General features: G+C 34.2%; 1 protein-coding gene and 1 long non-coding RNA gene across 2 annotated transcripts in view; one reads left to right on the top strand and one right to left on the bottom strand.

Annotated features, from left to right (window-relative positions):
- The window catches only part of LOC118061158 (ATPase family AAA domain-containing protein At1g05910), a 76550-nt gene extending 63921 nt beyond the window's left edge, over positions 1–12629 (top strand). Inside the window, exon 2 of the mRNA XM_073405516.1 lies at positions 12088–12629. Within this exon, the coding sequence (XP_073261617.1) occupies positions 12165–12488 (324 nt within the window). The 5' untranslated portion in view covers positions 12088–12164 and the 3' untranslated portion in view covers positions 12489–12629. The remainder of the gene's footprint in view (positions 1–12087) is intronic.
- Positions 12630–17224: 4595 nt separating this feature from the next.
- LOC118061159 (uncharacterized) lies at positions 17225–17691 on the bottom strand. The gene is made up of 3 exons (XR_004689545.2): positions 17662–17691; positions 17465–17530; positions 17225–17364 (listed from the first exon to the last, which is right to left on the bottom strand). It is a non-coding gene; the product is annotated as an uncharacterized lncRNA (long non-coding RNA).
- Between the last annotated feature and the right edge of the window lie 2294 nt (positions 17692–19985).

Genomic DNA, 19985 nt, shown 5'->3' with positions numbered 1-19985 from the left:
GTTCATCATATTTTTTTCCATCTGGGTAGGTCACCCATTACAATGAGACCCCACTCATATTTTTTCCATTTTCGGGTAGGTCACCCATGACAATGAGGCCGCACTTCATCATATTTTTTCCATTTGGGTCGGTCACCCATACAATGAGACCAGCATTTTTCCAGGGTTAGTCACCCGTACAATGAGACCAGCATTTTTCTAGGGTTCGTCACCCGTACAATGAGACCAACATAGGGTTCGTCACCCGTACAATGAGACCAACATAGGGTTCGTCACCCGTACAATGAGACCCAACACAGGGTTAGTCCACCCGTACAATGAGGACCAGCATTTTTCTAGGGTTCGTCCCCGTACAATGAGACCAACATAGGGTTCGTCACCCGTACAATGAGACCAACAATAGGGTTCGTCACCGTACAATGAGACCAGCTTTTTTCTAGGGTTCGTCACCCGTACAATGAGACCAGCACTAGGGTTCGTCACCCGTACAATGAGACCAGCAGCACTAGGGTTCGTCACCCGTACAATGAGACCAGCATTTTTCTAGGGTTAGTCACCCGTACAATGAGACCAGAATGAGGTGCCAGATGGGATCTCATGTAGCTTTGGTTAAAGGGAATCGCCAGATGGGATTTCAGGTTGACCGAGTTACACATATTTTCGTTCCAGTTGAATGAGGTTCGCCAGATGGGATCTCAGGTAAACCCATGTGTGGGCAGGTCGCCCGTGAAAATAGACTATTGGGAGAGTGTGGGTCGGTCGCCCTGTGAAAAAGACTTGAGTGAGTTATGTGTGGGCAGGTCGCCCGTGTCCAAAATAGACTTGAGTGAGTACGTGTGGGTAGGTCGCCCCTGTGAAAATAGACCAAAACAGATCAGTGTGAGTGTGTGGGCAGGTCGCCCAAGATAATGAAATCATTTTCCTTTTGTTTTCTTTACAAAGCTTACTATGCAAAATTTTGAGGAGTTTTTGTGCTTCGTAAGCATTGTAAAGAGGGTAGGGCATCTGTTGCTACCCAATTTTTTGACCCATGTTTGATATATTTTCAAAAAAATCCAAAAAAATTGAGAAAAGCAAAGAAAATCAAAAAATATGTTTTTATATATATTTTTCGTCATTTTTAGCATTTTCAACGTCGTCTAAAAAAGAATTTAAATTGTTAAAAGATTTCAAACGCGTTCGACGTTTCACGCGTCATTTTTAAAATCATTGATTTTCCGCATGTGAGTCGATGTTTATATTACTCGTTTTCAAAAAATACAAAAAAATAAGAAAAATCAAAATTTACAAAAAGAAAGAAGTTGAGGGACCAAGTTGAAAACCTAGCAACATTTTGCTATAAATACTGGTCTTTAACTCAAACAAAGGGGGGGCTAATTTTGGAAACACCAGAAAATTCAACAAAAAACCCTAAACCACAAAAAACCCTAAAATCCCTCTCTAACCAAAGGGAGCCGCCGGAGCCCCCCTTCCCCCCTTGGTTTTAATTTTTTTTTTTTTGCTACAGCCGCCGGCCACAAACCAAAGCCAAACAGCCCTTCCCTCAGCTTCTACCCACGCTGTTCCCCTAGATTTTTCACTTTTTTCCAGCCACCACAGCCGGTTCTCCCCTCCTTTCCCCCCAGCAGCTTCTGATTCAATCTTCTCCCCATTTCTCAACCAGCACCGCCCCCCTACAGCTCATGAACCGGCCTGCCTGATTCGGTTCCTTCTTCCTTCAGCCACTCCCCAAGCAGACCGGCGTCCCTTGAACCGACCTTCAGCCTCCCCATTTCATTATCTCCCTCTCACAATCGGTTCCTCACCAGAGCTTCCTCTCCATTCATCAACACAGCCCTGCCAAACACCCATCGCCCAGAACACATTTTCCAGCACCTAAACGAGCACCCCACTTCAGATCGCCTCCCCACTTCCCGATCTCCTCCATTCGGCTCCCCAGCGGCGATCAGGACAGCAGCCACCGCCCTCCTCTCTCCCTCTGTTTTTTCAGGACCCTCTCACGGTCCCCCTCCATTCGGCTTCCAATAGCAGCGGCGCTCACTAGAGACCCAGCGGCCTTCACTCCCTCCGTCTCTTTCCCCACAGCAGCCAACTCAAGACCGGCTGGAACACTGCAACAGCCACAGACCAGCGGCGCTTCTTCAGCCAGCAACTGCGCAGCCGTTGACCGAGACACACCCACACATCCGATCTGCCATCCTGAAGCAGAGGAGAAGAAGAAACCCACGGACTGATCTGCAACGAAGAAGAAGAGAAAAGAGGAGCAGATCGAAGACGGCGGAGAAAGAAAGAACAAAAAACAGATTTGAAAAACTAAGACTTAAAATCGACTGCCCTTGCTGTGTGTTTTTTTTTGGATTTGCAGGTGAAGAGACCGAAGAGAGGAGGAAGCATTACAGCCCCCTCACGCTGCCTGATTTTCGGCTCACGCGCCGCCAGTTCACGGCGGTGCGTGGGGTCCACGCGCCGCTACTGTGCAGGCAGCCCAGAATTGTTCCTGAATTTGTTTTGGGTCATTTTTGTAATTTCCAAATGGTTTAATATAATATTTGTTTAGTTTTTAGTTTTTGTAATTTGTATTTTGTAAATATGGATGTAAAAGAAAAGAAAAAAGAAAAGAAAAGAAAAGAAATAAAAATAGTGAAAGTGAATGTGTGTGTGTTGTATTTGTTTTATTTTTTTTATATATATATTTAATTTTTTTAATGATAAAATTGCAGATATTAAAGAAGAATTTAATATTTTGATTGGATCACGGTTAAGAATTATTAACTTATACGTAAGTGATATTTCTAATTTCCGATGAAAAGACAATTATTAAAACTTCTTTAACACGTCAAAACCACGAAGCAGCTTACCTCAGGTAGGGTGCGTTAGGGGTGTTAATACCTTCTCTAACCACAACCAGTCCCTTACCCGCGAATCTCTGACAAGACCAGTATATCCGGTTTCCTAGTAGCCCGAAATCAATTACTAGGTGGCGACTCCAACGAACCAAATTCAAACCTTACGCAAAATCGCCAGCCGATGCCGCGCGCCGACTGATTTTTTTTTTTTGGGGTGCGACAATTCCTATGGAGAGGTTATCAAAAGTGATGAAAACTTTTTTGTTTTGCTTTTGGCGAACAATGTGAAGTGACGCTTAGTTGGTCAAAAAAGGTTTAAATTTCAATTTGAGGGTTACAAAGAACCGATTTTCAAAGCATTTGTTTTAATTTGCATGAATAATTGATTTGGTTCGCATTGAGAAAGCACTGCCTACCGATTCAGATTGCTTGCCTTTGATCAGAAAGGGCTTGATTAGGCATATAAAGTAGGCTTGGGCTATTGGTTATGAAGAAAAAGGATATTACAAGCTCAAAAAGTGTTTAAGGGATTTAAGACTAAGGATCACTTGTGCTTGTTTCTTGACCTTTTTCCATTTGAATGTCTTTCAAAAATTATCTATCGTGCCCGCTAGTGATGGGCTTGGGCTCTTTCTCTTTGCTTTTGTTTTCTTCATATGGTTTTGAGCATCATCATATTGTTTTTTCTTTTTTTTATGCTCAAAACTTTTGGATCTTTTGGATTTTTCTTCATGCCCCCTAGCTTTGTTTGGGCACCTTTGATGATTGAGAATTTTCTTTTATGCCCCCTAGTATTGCTTGGGCATTTTTGATCATTGAGGTTTTCTCTATGTCATCGCACTTGCCCCAGTGTGGGGTGTGATCCTAGCCAAGGTTATTTATCTCAAGAAAAGCATTAAGCTCAAAAGGGGACTGCAAATGATATATTTTAGCCTCGTGAAAAGATTATCAAAGATGGCCTTTCTTCATTTCAAACTCATGCATTTAGGATCGGTAAGCCTTGCTTTCATTCGAGTATACAATGTGATCAAAAGGGGATTGCAAATGATATATTTTAGCCTCGTGAAAAGATGATCAAAGATGGCCTTTCTTCATTTCAAACTCATGCATTTAGGATCGGTAAGCCTTGCTTTCATGCGAGTATACAATGTGATTTTTCATTATTCATTCAAATAAAACTCAGCTTTTAGAGTCACTTCATGGGTTCTTTTTGTTTTTGTTTTTGTTTTTTTAGGTTTTCTAGGTGCATGGTTACCTTTCTAAGGAATCACCTGAATTTCCAAAACTCGTTTGTTTTGGACAAACATCAACATGATTTCTGTTTTTGTACTAAACTTTGAATTTCCAAAAAATCCTTGTGAACATGTGCGATCATGCATAGTTTTGGAAGAAAGGGAAACACAGCCAGAGATTCTTGGTGTGATGGTTTCATGCTTAAAGGTTATGCTCAATGTGTTATTTGCATGAAACAACAACAAAAATAAAGGTATGTTATAAACACATGATCTTATTAACAAGAAAGGCTCATTTGACAAGGAAAGTGTTATGGAATTTTGAGCCAAGTTATCAACAAAAACTGGAACAGGTTGAAACAAAATCAGGAAGTTCTGCAGGCATGATCAAACAGAGGCATTTTTTTTTTTTTGCAAAATAAGAATAGGCTCTATTATGCACTAGTATTGCAATTCCCCTTCGGTCAGCCTTCCCACCAAAGCTTTTGTAGAAATACATGATTGTGTTGAGGCTCTTGACCGACGTTTGCCCCCATTTTCTTCAGGCTGAGTCGTTGTTGGGTTTTGAACAAAGATAAACGGTCAGTTGGAAGGAACCTTCCCTAGAGTTATTTTTCAGTATTTGCTCGAGTAAGCTAGAGGCGAGTTACACATGTCTTTAGAAACCCCAACTCTTCTTAAAAATAGACATTACGATGAGCACACTCTTCATTTTCCTCGTTTTTTCGTTCAAAGTCAGGTGTTGTAGACTCGTAAGGGACCTACTTTTCATTTCGGTGCATGCATGAAAAATATATGAACATGTAATCTATATGATGAGCTCGTCCTTAGAAGGGTGACAATATGGTCGTTACTCTTGTATGATGGAACAAGAATCGTGATTTTTACCCAAACTCTACAATGAAAATTTTCTGAGTGACGACCATTGTGTCACCCACAAGTCTTGAGTTCAAGATGCTTCAAGAAGGGTTTGCTCTTATGCAAATAACAATAGCACATATAACCTAAGGACAAGTTCTATTCATTATGTGAACATGGGTAGGTTTTCTATTTGGTCTCAAAAGGGTCTCATATCTGCCCAGTGACGTTCTTCGTAAAGACAGTATGGGGGTGTTGTAAGGAATAGTTAAAGCACGTATACCCACCATTACCAAGCAGGCACTCAGATATGAGTTGGGTGTTTCACGCATCTGAACCCTGAACAATAGTCTTAGGGCAGATCACTAGTTCCCCACCTAGCCTAGAAGCTTGTGTGTGCTTTCAAAAATAAAAACAGGTGATGCATGAAACAATTCCTATAAAATGCATGGAAAATACGATAACAAAAAATAGACAAAAAAACAAAAACTTAAACACATCAAATACACAAAGCTTAGTCCAATAATGTCAGAAACAGTACCTTCCCCAGTGGAGTCACCATTCTGTCGCACGTCAAAATCCGCGCGGCATCGGCTGGCGATTTTTTTTGTCTCTCCTCATTTTGTGTTGGTTGCTTTAATTGGTTCGTTGGAGTCGCCACCTAATAATTAATTGTGGGTTACTAGGAAACCGGATGTACTGGTCTTGTCAAAGATTGCGGGTAAGGGACTGGTTGTGGTTAGGGAAGGTATTAGCACCCCTAACGCACCCTACTTGAGGTAAGCTACTTCGTGAATTTGATGTGTTAAAGAAGTTTTAATAATTGTCTTTTCATCGGATATTAGAAATATAACTTACGTATAAGTTAATAATTATTGATCGTGAGCCAATCAAAATATTAAATTCTTCTTTAATCCTTACAATTTTATCATAAAAAAAAATATAAAAAAATAAAACAAATACAAACACACACATACACTTTCACTATATTTTTGTTTCTTTTCTTTTCTTTTCTTTTTTCCTTTTTTTGCTTCCATATTTACAAAATACAAATTACAAAAACTCGAAACTAAACAAATATTACATTAAACAATTTAAAAATTACAAAAATGACCTAAAACAACCCGTAATAGTGTCATGCCAACTTCTGGAGTTGTCGGAACAATGGTGGCACGTGGATTCACGCACCGCCACCGATGAAGGTGGCATAAACCGGTGGATCGGGAACCTCTTCCTCTTCCTCTTCTTTGTCTCCCTACGTCGGCGATGACCTGCAGCAACAATAAAAATGCAACAACCAGTTGATTTTAGTTTTTATTTCCTTGTTTTTGAAATCTGCTTCAATTTTTTCTTCTTCTTGTCAGATCTGGCTTCTCCTTCTCTTCTTCTTGGTATCGGATCTGCTTCTTTCTACAGATCGATCCGTTATGTGTTTCTTCTTCTTCTTGATTTGGGATCCGCTTCTTTCTACAGATTGGTTTGTTATGTGTTTCTTTTTCTTCTCCTTTACTTCAGGTGGCGGGAAGTTGGGCGGTGGTGAATCTGTGGCCAGGTGTGGACGGCGCTGCTGGCTGATAGAGTGGACGATGCTCAGTGGGCGTGCTATTGAGTGGTCTTCACTCCTGTCGGTCGTAGCGGCCTGTGATGGATGCCGGTCAATCGGCTGCCTCTGGAAGGCTGGTTGATGGAGACGGGGGAAACGGTTCGGTTGAGAGGGGAAGTGGGCGAGGGCAGGCTGTTGTGGTTCTGGTGGGTGTTCAGGTGAGAGAGGGAAGATCTGTGGCTTAGGGGAATGGAGTGGCTGCTCCGGTTTGGTTTTGAAAGAGAGGGGGTTGTGGGTTTGTTGCCGGCTGCTGAGGGGAAGAAGAAAATCAAAGGGGAGGGCCGGCCGGGTTCTCTCTGGTTTTTTTTTTGCTCAATGGGAAGGGGGGCGCACCGCTCCTTGAAAAAAAGATGGGTTTAGGGTTAGGGTTTTCTTTTTTTGTATTTTTCTGATGTTTCAAAATTGTCCTCCCCTTTGAGTGTGTTGAGGGGACCAATATTTATAGGCAAAAATGTTGCTAGGTTTCCAAACTTAGTCCCTCAACTTCTGTCTTTTTGTAAATTTGATTTTTCTTATTTTTTTGTATTTTTTGAAAACGAGAAATATCCACGTCGACTTAATAAGAAAAATAAAAAATTTTAAAAATGACGCGTGAAAAGTTGAACGCGTTCGAAAAAACCTTTGAAAATTTAAATTCTTTTTAGACGACGCTGAAAATGCTAAAAATGACGAAAATATATTAAAAAACACATTTTTTGAATTTTCGTTGTATTTTTCTATTTTTAGATTTTTCTGAAAATTTATAAAAACATGGGTCAAAAATTGGGTAGCAACATCTTTCAAGTCTATATGATTTATTATTCAATTTATTTCATTTTATGGAAACAAAGGCAGAGTCTTTAGTTTCCATGCAAATAAGATTTTTTTTTGTCCTTTTTAATATGTAATATATATGAGGTAGCTAGATGGATCTTGGGTTACATAGTTAGACGTTTAAATTATGTACAATTTAATAAAAATCTCAAACCTAATTTACTTATATGATGAGGAACATCTATGAGTATTGGAAGAAGAAATAAATATAACCTTTAATTAATTAAATCAGATTGTTGTAAACAAAAGTAATGTCGCAAGTGCTTATGTGTTCTCTCTTTTGTTCAAATAACCAAATTGATATAAATCATAAAAACGACTTGTACATGGAGGATATCTTTCACTAGTCAAGAATCAAGATCTCCTCCTCGTGGAATTTTTTTTTTTTTTTTGTTAGGTTATACTAAATCTTCCATTGCATCGATCAATGGACAATCTCTTGGATTTGGTGTATCTTGTGATTGTGTCATTGTAACCTTATTTATTATATTAGTTCAAAAAAAGAAACAACGTGTGAACACATAGATCTTGAATCTTGAACTTCTAGAATGCAATGAAGAATATTGAGTCCTCGAATATTTTCTCCTGTTGCTTTTGAGCAGGTGAGGAGCTGGGAGGCACAAAGCATATCTTCATCTTTATATGGGGTGGGGATGACTGCAAAGTTCCAAAACAGGTGTTTAATTCCCTAAATTGACAAGAAAGAGATTTTTATTATATAGTTTTTTGAAAATTCATTTCAGATTATAGGCATTGAAAAATGTGCTATGTTGTACATGATGTTTTGCATTATGTTGTTGCTTGATGTTAATGAAAATATCTAGTATAAAAACACAAATCAATATAAAAACTGAGAATCGACCTTCCATCATATAAAGTTTAAGTCTTTAAAATAAAACATAACCTCAACTATCTTGTTCTACCATTTTTAATGCCAGTTTAACGTGAAGAGTAGTCTGGTGGGTGTAAATGTGGAGGAGATCTTCACAGCAAAGATCTCGAGTGTCTTCAGATGCAAACCCGACACACTTTCTATTAATTACTTGGGTCTTTCTCTTGGCTCTAGTCCTAATAGGATTTTCACATGCAAACCTATGCTCTTCAAAATTCATGGGAGACTTGGATCTTGGAAGGGCAGGCTGTTGTCTATGGTTTGGAGAGCTGTTTTAATCAAAAGTGTGCTCATTGTCATCCCACTTTACTACATGTCCATGTTTTAAGACAGTAGCTCAAAAGATTACAGCAATGTAGTCTCGATTCATATAGGATGGGGGCATTGACAAAAGAAAAATCCATAAGTTCGCTTGGAAAATAGTGGCGAAAGAAAAAGACAGGGGAGAGCTCGGTATCGGGTCTGTCTTGGCAAAAACTAAAGCTTGGATTTGGAAACTGGGTTGTAATGACACGACTAGCTGGACTGATTTTATTAGGGGAAAATGCAGACCAAGCTTCAACAATGGGCTACCTTACTCCATAAACTCTCAGGATCAGGATAACACCCTGATGAGAGATAGCTGCAAACTTCAAACGAGAAAGGGTAACCATGTAAATTTTGGAAAGACACTTGGATGACTGGTTTCGTTTAGCTGAATCTTATCCCTCACTGTTTCGGCTCTCTTTTTGAATTGGATAAGACCCCTTAGAGCTAGAGAGAATCTGAATCTTCATGGGCTAATGTTTGATCTCAATATAGTAGGAATTCATCTAACGAAAAAAGATAAACTAATTTGGGAATAGGGGAAGGAAGGTGAGTATATTGTAAACTCCTGTATGCTTTTCTTTGACAGGACAAGGTTTGCTAGAACTAAACCATGTGCTACAGACACTTGGAAATCAATTTGTCCTCTAAAAACAAAAATGACATTATGGCTGGCTCTAAATGAAGGCCTCTGCATTGGAGTTTTCCTCATCAGGAGACATTTTTTGAGTCATCAATATGACTATTTCCTTTTTTGTGAACAACATTCTAAAACTATCTCCCATATTATCATACATTGCCTGTGGTTTGGAAATTTTGAAATAAAATTGCAGCTTAGAGAGGCTTGAACTGGGTAATGCTTTACGCCCTAGATGACCTTCAATGTTAATGGCGAGGCCTTCTGCAAGATAATCCCTACAAGTTTGAAAGATCCATTTGGGGTGGTTTTCTGTTTAGCATTGTTTGGACTCTTTAGAGTACTAGGAACAATTTGGTGTTCGAGGAAAAGCAACCTATCGAGGAGGATGCCATATGGCATTTGTTCTATTTTGTTGTAAGATAGATCAAAAATCTGAATGTTTTATTTTGATAAATAAATACTAACCTATATAGAAACCATGAATGCATCTCGTCTTAGTCTGTTAAGTTTTGATTCTACTTGGATTTTGTGGTTGATGTTCTAGTAATAGGATTGAGTTTTTCTTTTATTTTTGATGTTCTTAGTCTTTGGCTTTGGCTACAATCTAAGTAGCTAAAGCCCTGTTTCTTTGTTAATGTTTCCTTTTATTTATATATTCTTGATTTCATAAAATAAAATAAAATAAAATAAAAAATTATCTTGTTCTACAAATAAAAAATAATAATAATTGTGTTATGTTTACAGATGTTTGAAACAACTAAATACTATTAATGTATTTTTAAGATATAAAAATGATTATTGATGACAACAAGATATATACTAATTACAATATTTTAAACATATATGTTCTATACATGTTAAACGATTCATAATTTATTAACCTTAAGTTTTTTTATTAGATTTATTCTTAAGTTCAAAAAAGAAAAAAAGAAAATAAAATAACAACAAACACACACACACGCACACACATATATATAAAGAAATTCTTGATAATATAAATAATATGGGCAAAAATGGTTTTAAAATTAAGATACAAAAATATTAGTATCTTTGGTATGTTTGTAATTTTATTTTAAAAAAATAAAATTGGTAGTATCATTAAATCCAATGAAGCAGTTCAATCTTAAAATCTATTAACTTGACTCTTTACCTAGCTTGAGTTTCAAATTAAACTATGCGGGAGCTGATTCAAAGTAAATCATTTAATTTAATAGGTCCAAATACAACTTGAATAACCGGTAAAAATATGATATAGCTTTTAAAAAAAACTTTAAGACGATAATTTTTTATATTGAGACAATGACAGATTGGATCGACATCAGTTATCCTGTAATCTGGGTCATGGACTTCAATGTGTTTAATAACTTTATTGTTTTTGTAAATTACTTTTATTTCATTTTATGATAAAAATTATATTTTTACAAAATCGAGCACCAACTCTAAAAAAGATGTATTGAAATCATGACAACTCTAAAAAGAAATAGAAAAAAAAACTATAAATTCCATTTCCTAACCAATCCAATATTGAAGAAGAGTGAAATAAAAAAAATGAAAAATTAAAGGACCAAAAACAAAAACAAAAACAAAAAAACATATCAAGTTTGATGGGTAGATATGTTAAACCCGAAAATCGGGTAACCCGAGTCAACATATCAAACCCGTAATTAGTTAATGGACTCCATTAGAATTAATAACTTGTTTTTTGTAAACTATTTTTCATTTAACTATATGATAACAAAAATATAAAATCAAGCATCAAACCAATACCAAGACTCTTTTTTAAAAAACTATGATAATCTCATAGAAAGAAAAATGAAAAAAAAAATTATGAAACTCAATTCTCAATTAACCCACTATCGAATGATGAAATTAAAAAAAAATTTAAAAAAAAACAAGAAGAAGGAAAGCTAAAGTCATCAAAACCTGTCAACAGGCCCATGGACTTTTTAAAAATTTAGAACATGTTTTTTTTTTATCAAAAATATTTTTTTTAATTATATGATAAAAAAAAATACGATCACATAATCGAGTTCAATTAAAAAACAGAGGTACTCGGCTAAACCCATGAACTGGGACAACCAAGGTTACCTTACCAAACTCGCAAATTGAATTATTCACTCCACAAAGTTTAATAACGTAATGATTGTTTAAATCATTTTTATTTAAATAAAAATTTTAAAAAATAGACTATCCATTGATGTTATAATATTTTTCTGATACCAACTTGATGCTATGATATTTTTATGATACCGCGATAACCATATAAGAGGTAAATTATCACATGCTCCGGTCAATATATCACATGCTCAGGATTCCTGCAAGACATTGATCTCATTGATCAAAGCTACGAGGCCTTGAAAAGGCAGAAGAAAAATGCTGATGCTACTCAAGCTGGTATGTTCAATGGTAATGCTATATTCTTTGTCCTTCTGATTTTGCTGTTTGTTTTTCCCACCTATCTGAATGATGTCTTGAAACATGTCAAGTTGCAAGACACATTTTACATGTTGAATTTTGGTGCGGACACTGATGTAATAGATCAGTAGCAAGTAAAACTAATCTCAGCCACCGACTTCTTGTGTAATAGACATGACCTGTTTGTAGTTCATGTTTTCAAATTTCCTTTCCTTGTTAGAAAAACCTCTCGTAAATATTGACAAATAAATCCTGAAGCCAGAAATCTGAATTTTTCTATTCAATAAATGAATTGTATCTCACAGCCCGTATTCCAAACTAGCATTCTCTTCTGCTTGTGCCCTTTATCTGAAGTTTCTAGCTTCTAATTGTCCTAGATTTGTTATATTTAATGTTATTCTTTGACTGAACTCTTTAATTTGCCATATGATCGCTCTTCGGACACAACTCTCTGATCATTTTATACTTTTCATGAAAAACAGCTTCAACAGCAGAAGATAAATCACGGCATCAGGATTCAGTACAGGAAAAGCCGCCGGAGGAAGCCGGGGCAGATGATATGAATCCAGACAGACCCGAGTCCTCTTCAGCCGATGACAGTCGACATGAAACTTCAGGAGGAGAAGCTTCTGTTCATACCGAAGGGAGTGGATCCCAAGATGTTACAATGTCAGAAGCCGAAGTAACAAGCCACGTGGATCACATCAAGCGGCTTTTCGTGGAGGGCACTGAAAATTATGGCATTCCACTGCTTGAAAGGCTCTACACTCGTATAATGAAGGGAATCTTCGAAACCAAGGACAAAGGAGTCGAAGATGATGGCCCCAGATTCTCAATTTTGAGGTTTTTGGTGAAATTTGCAGAGAACACTGCAAACTTCTGAACTCGATACCTTTTTCCCTTAAAACAGAGGATAAAAGAAAAATGAAATTCGAACCCAAAAAAAGAAATCTTGCAGGTAGCAGATGTAAAGTCGGGATTTTCTTGTCAATGCAAAAAAATTAGAGTGAAAGTAGTCTCTCTCTCTACCCCTCTCTCTTTCTCTCTCTCCCAGAGTACAGTTTCCATAAGTTTATTTGACCTCACAAGCTGTCAAGCTCCATGGTATTATTATGGCATGTGGCAAATCCAATGTGGCATTCTTTTACAGGGAGGACTAGGTGGGATCTTTTCTGAAGCAGACACATCAAGAATTGGGTTTGAATTTCAGCAAAAGCATCGCTGGTATAAATTAGTCTCCTTCTGATTGACAATATTCTTGAATATTTTTTCATAGTTTCCAAGATGTTTGTTTAATATCTTCAACTTCAAACTACTCAGAGAGGCAGAAGAAGAAAGGGTATTCAAGCTATTATTTTATTTAATTAAAAACCAAGTATTTTTTCGGAGATTCAAAATTATGATATTAAGTCTTAAAATTATTTATTTTATTGTCAACAATTAAAACTATATATATAATAAATAAACATGCTGCTAAAATAGGAGACAAGTTTAAAAATAGAAAATGCAGCGACTCAAAAAAACAAGAAAAATACCCTTCAAAATTGTCTCAATATCTTTGTCACAATTAAATCTTTTTTTTTTCGGGCATTAGAAAAATCATCCTGTTTTTTATCCATTACATGAATCGGAAAGGATAGGAAGATATAATTGTTATTTTTTCTTGGATATTATGCTCATATAGAAATAATAAAACAAAAATCGAAAAGTATGATTTGATATAAAAAACAAAACTCAAGGTGTATTCAGTAATAACAAATTACTCTGATTTTATAAGAACAAAAAGAAAAAGTGTTTAAAGACCATTTTTTTATAATTGAAAAAAAGAAAAAAGAAATGATCTATCACAAAAATTTATCTTAAGAACATCTAAAAAGAATATTTTCCATTCATTTTTCTCTATCCAGAAAACATGCCTCTCTCATTTTCCATATTTGGGGTGGAAGATTTATCTTGTCTTTTCTTTCACAAAACAGCTGATCTTTTGCACACATGCGACAATTGTTATTTTGTTATACGTCGTCGTGTGGTGTTAAAGGTTGTTAAAATTATTATCTAGTTGTTTGGTTTAGGATCCCTACACAATCCAAGTATACTGGTCTTATCAAAGATTCAAATGTAAGAAATTAGTTGTGACTAAGAAAAATATTAGCACCCCTAGCACACCCTAGTTATTCGAGGCAAGTTGCTTTGTGGTTTAATGTGGTTTAGATATTTTGATGACTTTCTGATTGGTGATTTATCTATGGTTTAGGATTTAAGATTTACTTATATGAATAAATCCAGTGTTTTAAGAATTTATTATGGACTCGTGTGCTCAAATAAATTTTTAGAAAAAAAAAAGTTCTTTATAATTTGTATATTACATTAAAAAATACTCTCAATTAAAATTGGTGAATATTTAGGACAACTCCAAGAATTTTTTGGTTAGCTCCTAACATTTTAAATATCAACCTCACTTGTAGGTCCAACCTTCTATACTAGGATTTTTAACTATTAATTCTCATGAATTTAAAAAAGGGTGATTTATTGAAATATTGATTAAATTCTCATGGATTTAATAAATTGATTATTAAATCCTAAAATGCATGCCAAAACACATTTTTTTTTTTGTTTTCGTATGGAAATACTAAAACAATATGATTTTTTGTTATATTTTTTTTAGAGATTTGATAGTATGCAACACATAAAAAACATTTTTATTTGTAGTTTTCTTGAAAATAATAATAAAAAGAGAGGTTTAAAAGGAAATTAAAAGAAAAACACATCCTAAAAACCAAAAAAAAAGAGAAAAAAACTAAACAAAACCAAAGCAAAAGTTGATTTTTTTATATTATTATTATATGTTTTTGTTTTTCTATTATTTCGGTCTTCAGGTAGACTCAACCGGGTTGAAACAATCGGGCTAACTTGATTAGGGTTGACCTGCCCGAATCAACTTAGAAACAAATCAAAGAAAAGAAAACAAAAACAAAAAAGATCAAAAGTGGAAAAAACACAAAAACTCAAAGTTTTTTCAATAAAAAATGGATAAAATAGAAAAGATTAAACAAAACAGATGACTGTTCTTCTTCTTCTCACAAAACATGGTTCTCAATCTAGAGTAGACTTCGAGTAAAGGAGGGGATGTTTCTGTTCATAATCCTCTATAGATCAAGAATCAAAGGTTCATTTTTTTAATGATCAATAAAATTGCATGATTTTGCTACAAAGGGGTTTCAGTTTAAAACCAAAACTCTAAAATTTAAATCCATTAAAACTTGTTATTGATGTGAGAAACGACTAGATTACTTATCAAAGATGATGGACAGACCTACCTGAACCAGAAACTAAGCCAATCAAGCCTTGAAACTAGCACCAAAGAAAGATTCAATGGATGAATCTACTTTAAGCCTAGAAACAGGTTGCCCAAAAAACATAGATGTGAAATGTACCTAGAAAAGCCTATCTTGACCTCTAATATGTGTCCTTTTTATCCCTATAAACCCTATTATTGGTAAGGAACATGATTATGGTAAAGAAAAAACAACAAAACAATATAAAAACTCAAAAAAAGTGCATTGATTTTCAATCCTAAAAGCTACCAACTCAAAACAACAATCAATTTCTAGTAGAATGTGCTTCAAAATCTAACCACTTTCATTTTAAATGGTCAGACCAACTACCTAAAATAAGGGGCTATCTTTTCATTAACAGAAAGTGTTCTTGCCTCTTTGCTGCCATCTTTAGCATCCCTTAAGCCAAGGTTTCATGCAATAAAATGGCAGGAAAAAAGAAATCAAGAGCATATTAAGGCATTCAAGACTTAGTATTGAACACAAAAGAATGATCCAACAAGCCTAATGGACTCCACCTTTAAAGTTTGAATGTATACACCTTTTTAGCTTAAAAATCTAAATCTGGATTAGTTCTTGGTGTTGTCTGCCTTTCTTCTTATTTCCAGATCTCCCTAGACAAGTGTTAAAGCTTCAAAAGCTTTCTAAATAAGACCCTTGCCCCTTAGCCTAAGTTTTTTTTCTTTCTCTCTCTTCTTCTTTTCTTCCTATTTGTTTCTCTTTATTTTCTCTTATGTTTTTCCTTTCCCTTTTGTTCTATGACCTCTTCTTTTATAGGCATATTTGCATACACACCTGGATTGTATAAAATATTTGGTAGAAGTTCTAGTGAGAATTTCGATCAACATTAATTCTTGTGAAAGATGTTGAATCTTTGACAAGATTTAAGCCATTTTGTATTTAGAAGTTTCATAAAATAAAAATCATAACAATTGAACTTAAAGACATTATTTAAGGTTTGGATTTGACTAATATATTCATAAAAACTTTTAAGTAACCAATATTATTTTAAGTTAAAGGTCAAATAGAGTCAAAGAAAGTAGACCTTAATTTAAGTAACCAATATTATTTCAATCCAATCATGGCTTTTGCAAGTTACAATTTTTTTTTTTTTAATTTTGAACATATATTTTTCATTTGTAATCTTGATAACTTACAACAATCCTAATTTTGAAAGAAATATTTCCCTTTAGTACCTTGTCATTTTATATTTTGATCATTAATAATTATCCTAAGGGAAAAGCACAAAAAAATGAAGTCAGTTTGGTATTGTAATAGCAGTTTTTTTTCAAAGTGTTTTTCATTTAGAAATGCTTCAAAAAAATATATTTTTTTATTTTTTAAAATTTATTTTTAATATCAATATATCAAAATGATCTAGAAACGTTTAAAAAACTAATTTAAAGAAAAACAATTTAAAATTTTTAAAACATATTTTTTTTATCGTAAAAATAAACGATGTCTTAAAGAGAATTACAAAAGGCAACCCACTTACATATATAAGAGAGATGAAGTGAGAACATAAACATCAAGGGAAAATTTTAAAGAAATTTAGCAATCATCACCAATACTTATTTTATGGATCCACTTTAAAAATAAAACTAGATAATAAAAGAGAAAATCATATCCAAACTTATAAAAAAATTATAAAAATATTTATATCTAAACTCAAAAATATTTTTTTTTTTTATTTTTTTTTCTCTTGTGTTTCTCTCTTCTTTTCATGTCTCTCTCTCTCTCTCTCTCTCTCTCTCTTTTTATTAAATAAATATTAGTAGTTACTCCTGGAATATTCTAAAATTTATGGGAAAGAAATGAAATCAAGATCCTCACATAATTACATAGTGTGGGCAAAGCTATTGGAACCTAATCTTGATTTGTGGTGAAGTAACCTTTAAAAATTTAACTCAATTACCATGTCAATATATTCTTCACAATATTATTTCAAATTTCGAATCTTAAAAAGATTATGAGCAAAAATATTTTTTTTATAAATAAGTTTGTTTGCATATAAATATATTTAAGGGAAAAAAAGTATTCAAATTTCATTTTTCTTTTATCCTCTGTTTTAAGGGAAAAAGGTATCGAGTTCAGAAGTTTGCAGTGTTCTCTGCAAATTTCACCAAAAACCTCAAAATTGAGTATCTGGGGACATCATCTTCGACTCCTTTGTCCTTGGTTTCGAAGATTCCCTTCATTATACGAGTGTAGAGCCTTTCAAGCAGTGGAATGCCATAATTTTCAGTGCGCTCCGCGAAAAGCCGCTTAGGTATTTTCAGTAACTGTTCCAAGCTGCACAACTGGGATTGAAGGGAAAATAGATCCCCCTAAATCATCTGGTATTTGTACAGGACCCCCTTGAGCAGCAATCTTGTCACAGTATGTGACAAGCGCAGGATCCATCTGTGACAACATTCCATGCACCTGTGAAATATTATGAAAAGGGATTCATCAAATGATGCTTCAGGTGATGGGATAAAATGAGAGGAAAAATCATGGAAAACCAAAATCCTTGGAAACTTACTGCATCCCGAAGCTCATATCCTCTACTGACAATCCTAGCTCCATTGTAATCATCTCCATTGTACACCTATAGTAGAAACATGCACGCCAAATTTAAGCATGAAATAGATGCACTGACCAAAGTTATAGTGGTGCTAAATTATTCAAAGAAAGGAGAACCTAGAAATATAATTAAATGAAGCTAGGAACAAAACACACCTTTGCATTGGTCACAATGAGATCAATGTCGTGAAGTTAATAGCCTGATTTTGATGGAATGATAGAAGGTCGTGAAGTTAATAGCCTGATTGTTCCAGGTTCCAAGCTAAGCTAAGATGTAGATGGAGTTACAGTTAATGAATCATTTTACAGACAAATCATAGGGAGCCTCATGTATCTCACTTGAACTCGTCTAGACTTAGTTTACAGTATAAGTTTGATTAGCAGATATATGGCTAGACCTATAGAACTGCATGTACAAGCTGCCAAGAGGATATTGAGGTACCTAAAGGGTATTTTTTATTATGGAATTATGTACAAGAAGAGGAGCTCAAATGACTTGATTGCTTATACCGATAATGACTATGCTGGTGACTTAAATGATCGAAAAAACACTTCATGTTACATCTTCTTGTTAAGTTCAGGGGTAATGTCTTGGTTATCAAAGAAATAGCTAATTGTTACATTGTCAACCACAGAGGCAAAGTTTGTGGCAGTTGCAGGGTGTGCAAGTCAAGTGGTGTGGATGAGAAGAGTTTTGGTTCAACTAGGACATAATTAAAAGAAGAGCACCATAGTTATGTGTGACAATAGCTCTACTATTAAACTGTCAAAGAATCCTGTCATGCATGGGAGAAGCAAGCATATTGATGTCTGTTTTCATTTCTTGAGAGAATTTGCTAACTATGAAATTATTGAACTACTGCATTGTGGATCAGAAGAACAAACTGCAAATGTAATGACAAAACCATTGAAGTTGGAATTTTTCTAGAAGTTCAGAAGTTAGATAGGAATGTGTAGAGCTACTAAGCTAAACTAACTATGTATCACAGTTAGTTTAGGGGAAGGATTGACAGGTGGAATGCAAGTAGAGTGCATAATTGTAGGAGTTCAATAAATGTTCCTTAACTGTTTCTGTTAGGAAACCATTTCTATTAGCAACTGTAATGCTAACAGAACATGCACGTGATATTTCATTCTGATTTTCTATTACTACTGTAAGACTATATATATAGCCAAGTTCATTCAATAAGCACAGCAAATATATAGAGTTACAGAGCCTTGATTTTGTTAATGATCAAAGGTTTCTCAACATAAACTTCTGAACTCAATACCTTTTTCCCTTAAAATAGAGGATAAAAAAAAAGAATAATTTTTAAATTGGCTAGTTTTTCATATCAAGACTAAATTGTTTTTTAATTAAATATATTTATATGCAAACTAACTTATTTATAAAAAAAATATTTTCTCTCATAATCTTTTTAAGATTCGAAATTTGAATAATATTGTGAAGAATATATTTACATGGTAATTGAGTTAAATTTTTAAAGGTTACTTCACAACAACATCAAGATTAGGTTCCAATAGCTTTGCCCGCACTATGTAATTATGTGAGGATCTTGATTTCATTTCTTTCCCATAAATTTTAGAATATTCCAGGAGTAACTACTAATATTTATTTAATAAAAAAGACAAACATAAAAAGAAAAGAGAGAAACATGAAAAGAAGAGAGAAACACAAGATAAAAAAAAAAAAATATATATTTTTGAGTTTAGAGATAAATATTTTTATAATTTTTTATAGGTTTGGATATGATTTTCTCTTTTATTATCTAGTTTTATTTTTAAAGTGGATCCATAAAATAAGTATTGGTGATGACTGTTAAAGTATTTTAAAATTTTCCCTTGATGTTTATGTTCTCACTTCATCTCTTATATATGTAAGTGGGTTGCCTTTTGGCATTCTCTTTAAGACATCATTGATTTTTACGGTCAAAAAATGTTTTTGAAAAATTTAAATTGTTTTTTCTTCAAATTAGTTTTTTTTTTTGAATGTTTCTGGATCATTTTGATATACTGATATAAAAAATAAATTTAAAAAATAAAAAAATATTATTTTGAAGCATTTTTAAATGAAAAACACTTTGAAAAGAAATTGCTACTACAATACTAAACACTACTTAAGAGTGTCTTTAATTTTTGTGCTTTTCCCTTAGGATAATTATCAATGATCAAATATAAAATGACAAGGTACAAAAGTGAAATATTTCTTTCAAAATTAGGATTGTTGTAAGTTATCAAGATTACAAATGAAAATATCTACTCAAAATCAGGAAAAAAAAATTGTAACCTGCAAAAGCCATAATTGGATTGAAATTTGAATTAAGGTCTACTTTCTTTGACTCGATTTGACCTTGAACTTAAAATAATATTGATTACTTTTAAGTTTTTATGCGTATATTAATCAAATCCAATCCCTAATAATGTATTTAAGTTCAGTTGTTATGATTTTTATTTTCTAAAACTTCTGAATACAAAAGGGC

Source organism: Populus alba, chromosome 17, assembly GCF_005239225.2.
Source record: "Populus alba chromosome 17, ASM523922v2, whole genome shotgun sequence".
Taxonomy (NCBI): domain Eukaryota; kingdom Viridiplantae; phylum Streptophyta; class Magnoliopsida; order Malpighiales; family Salicaceae; genus Populus; species Populus alba.
This window is presented reverse-complemented; position numbering and strand designations above follow the sequence as displayed.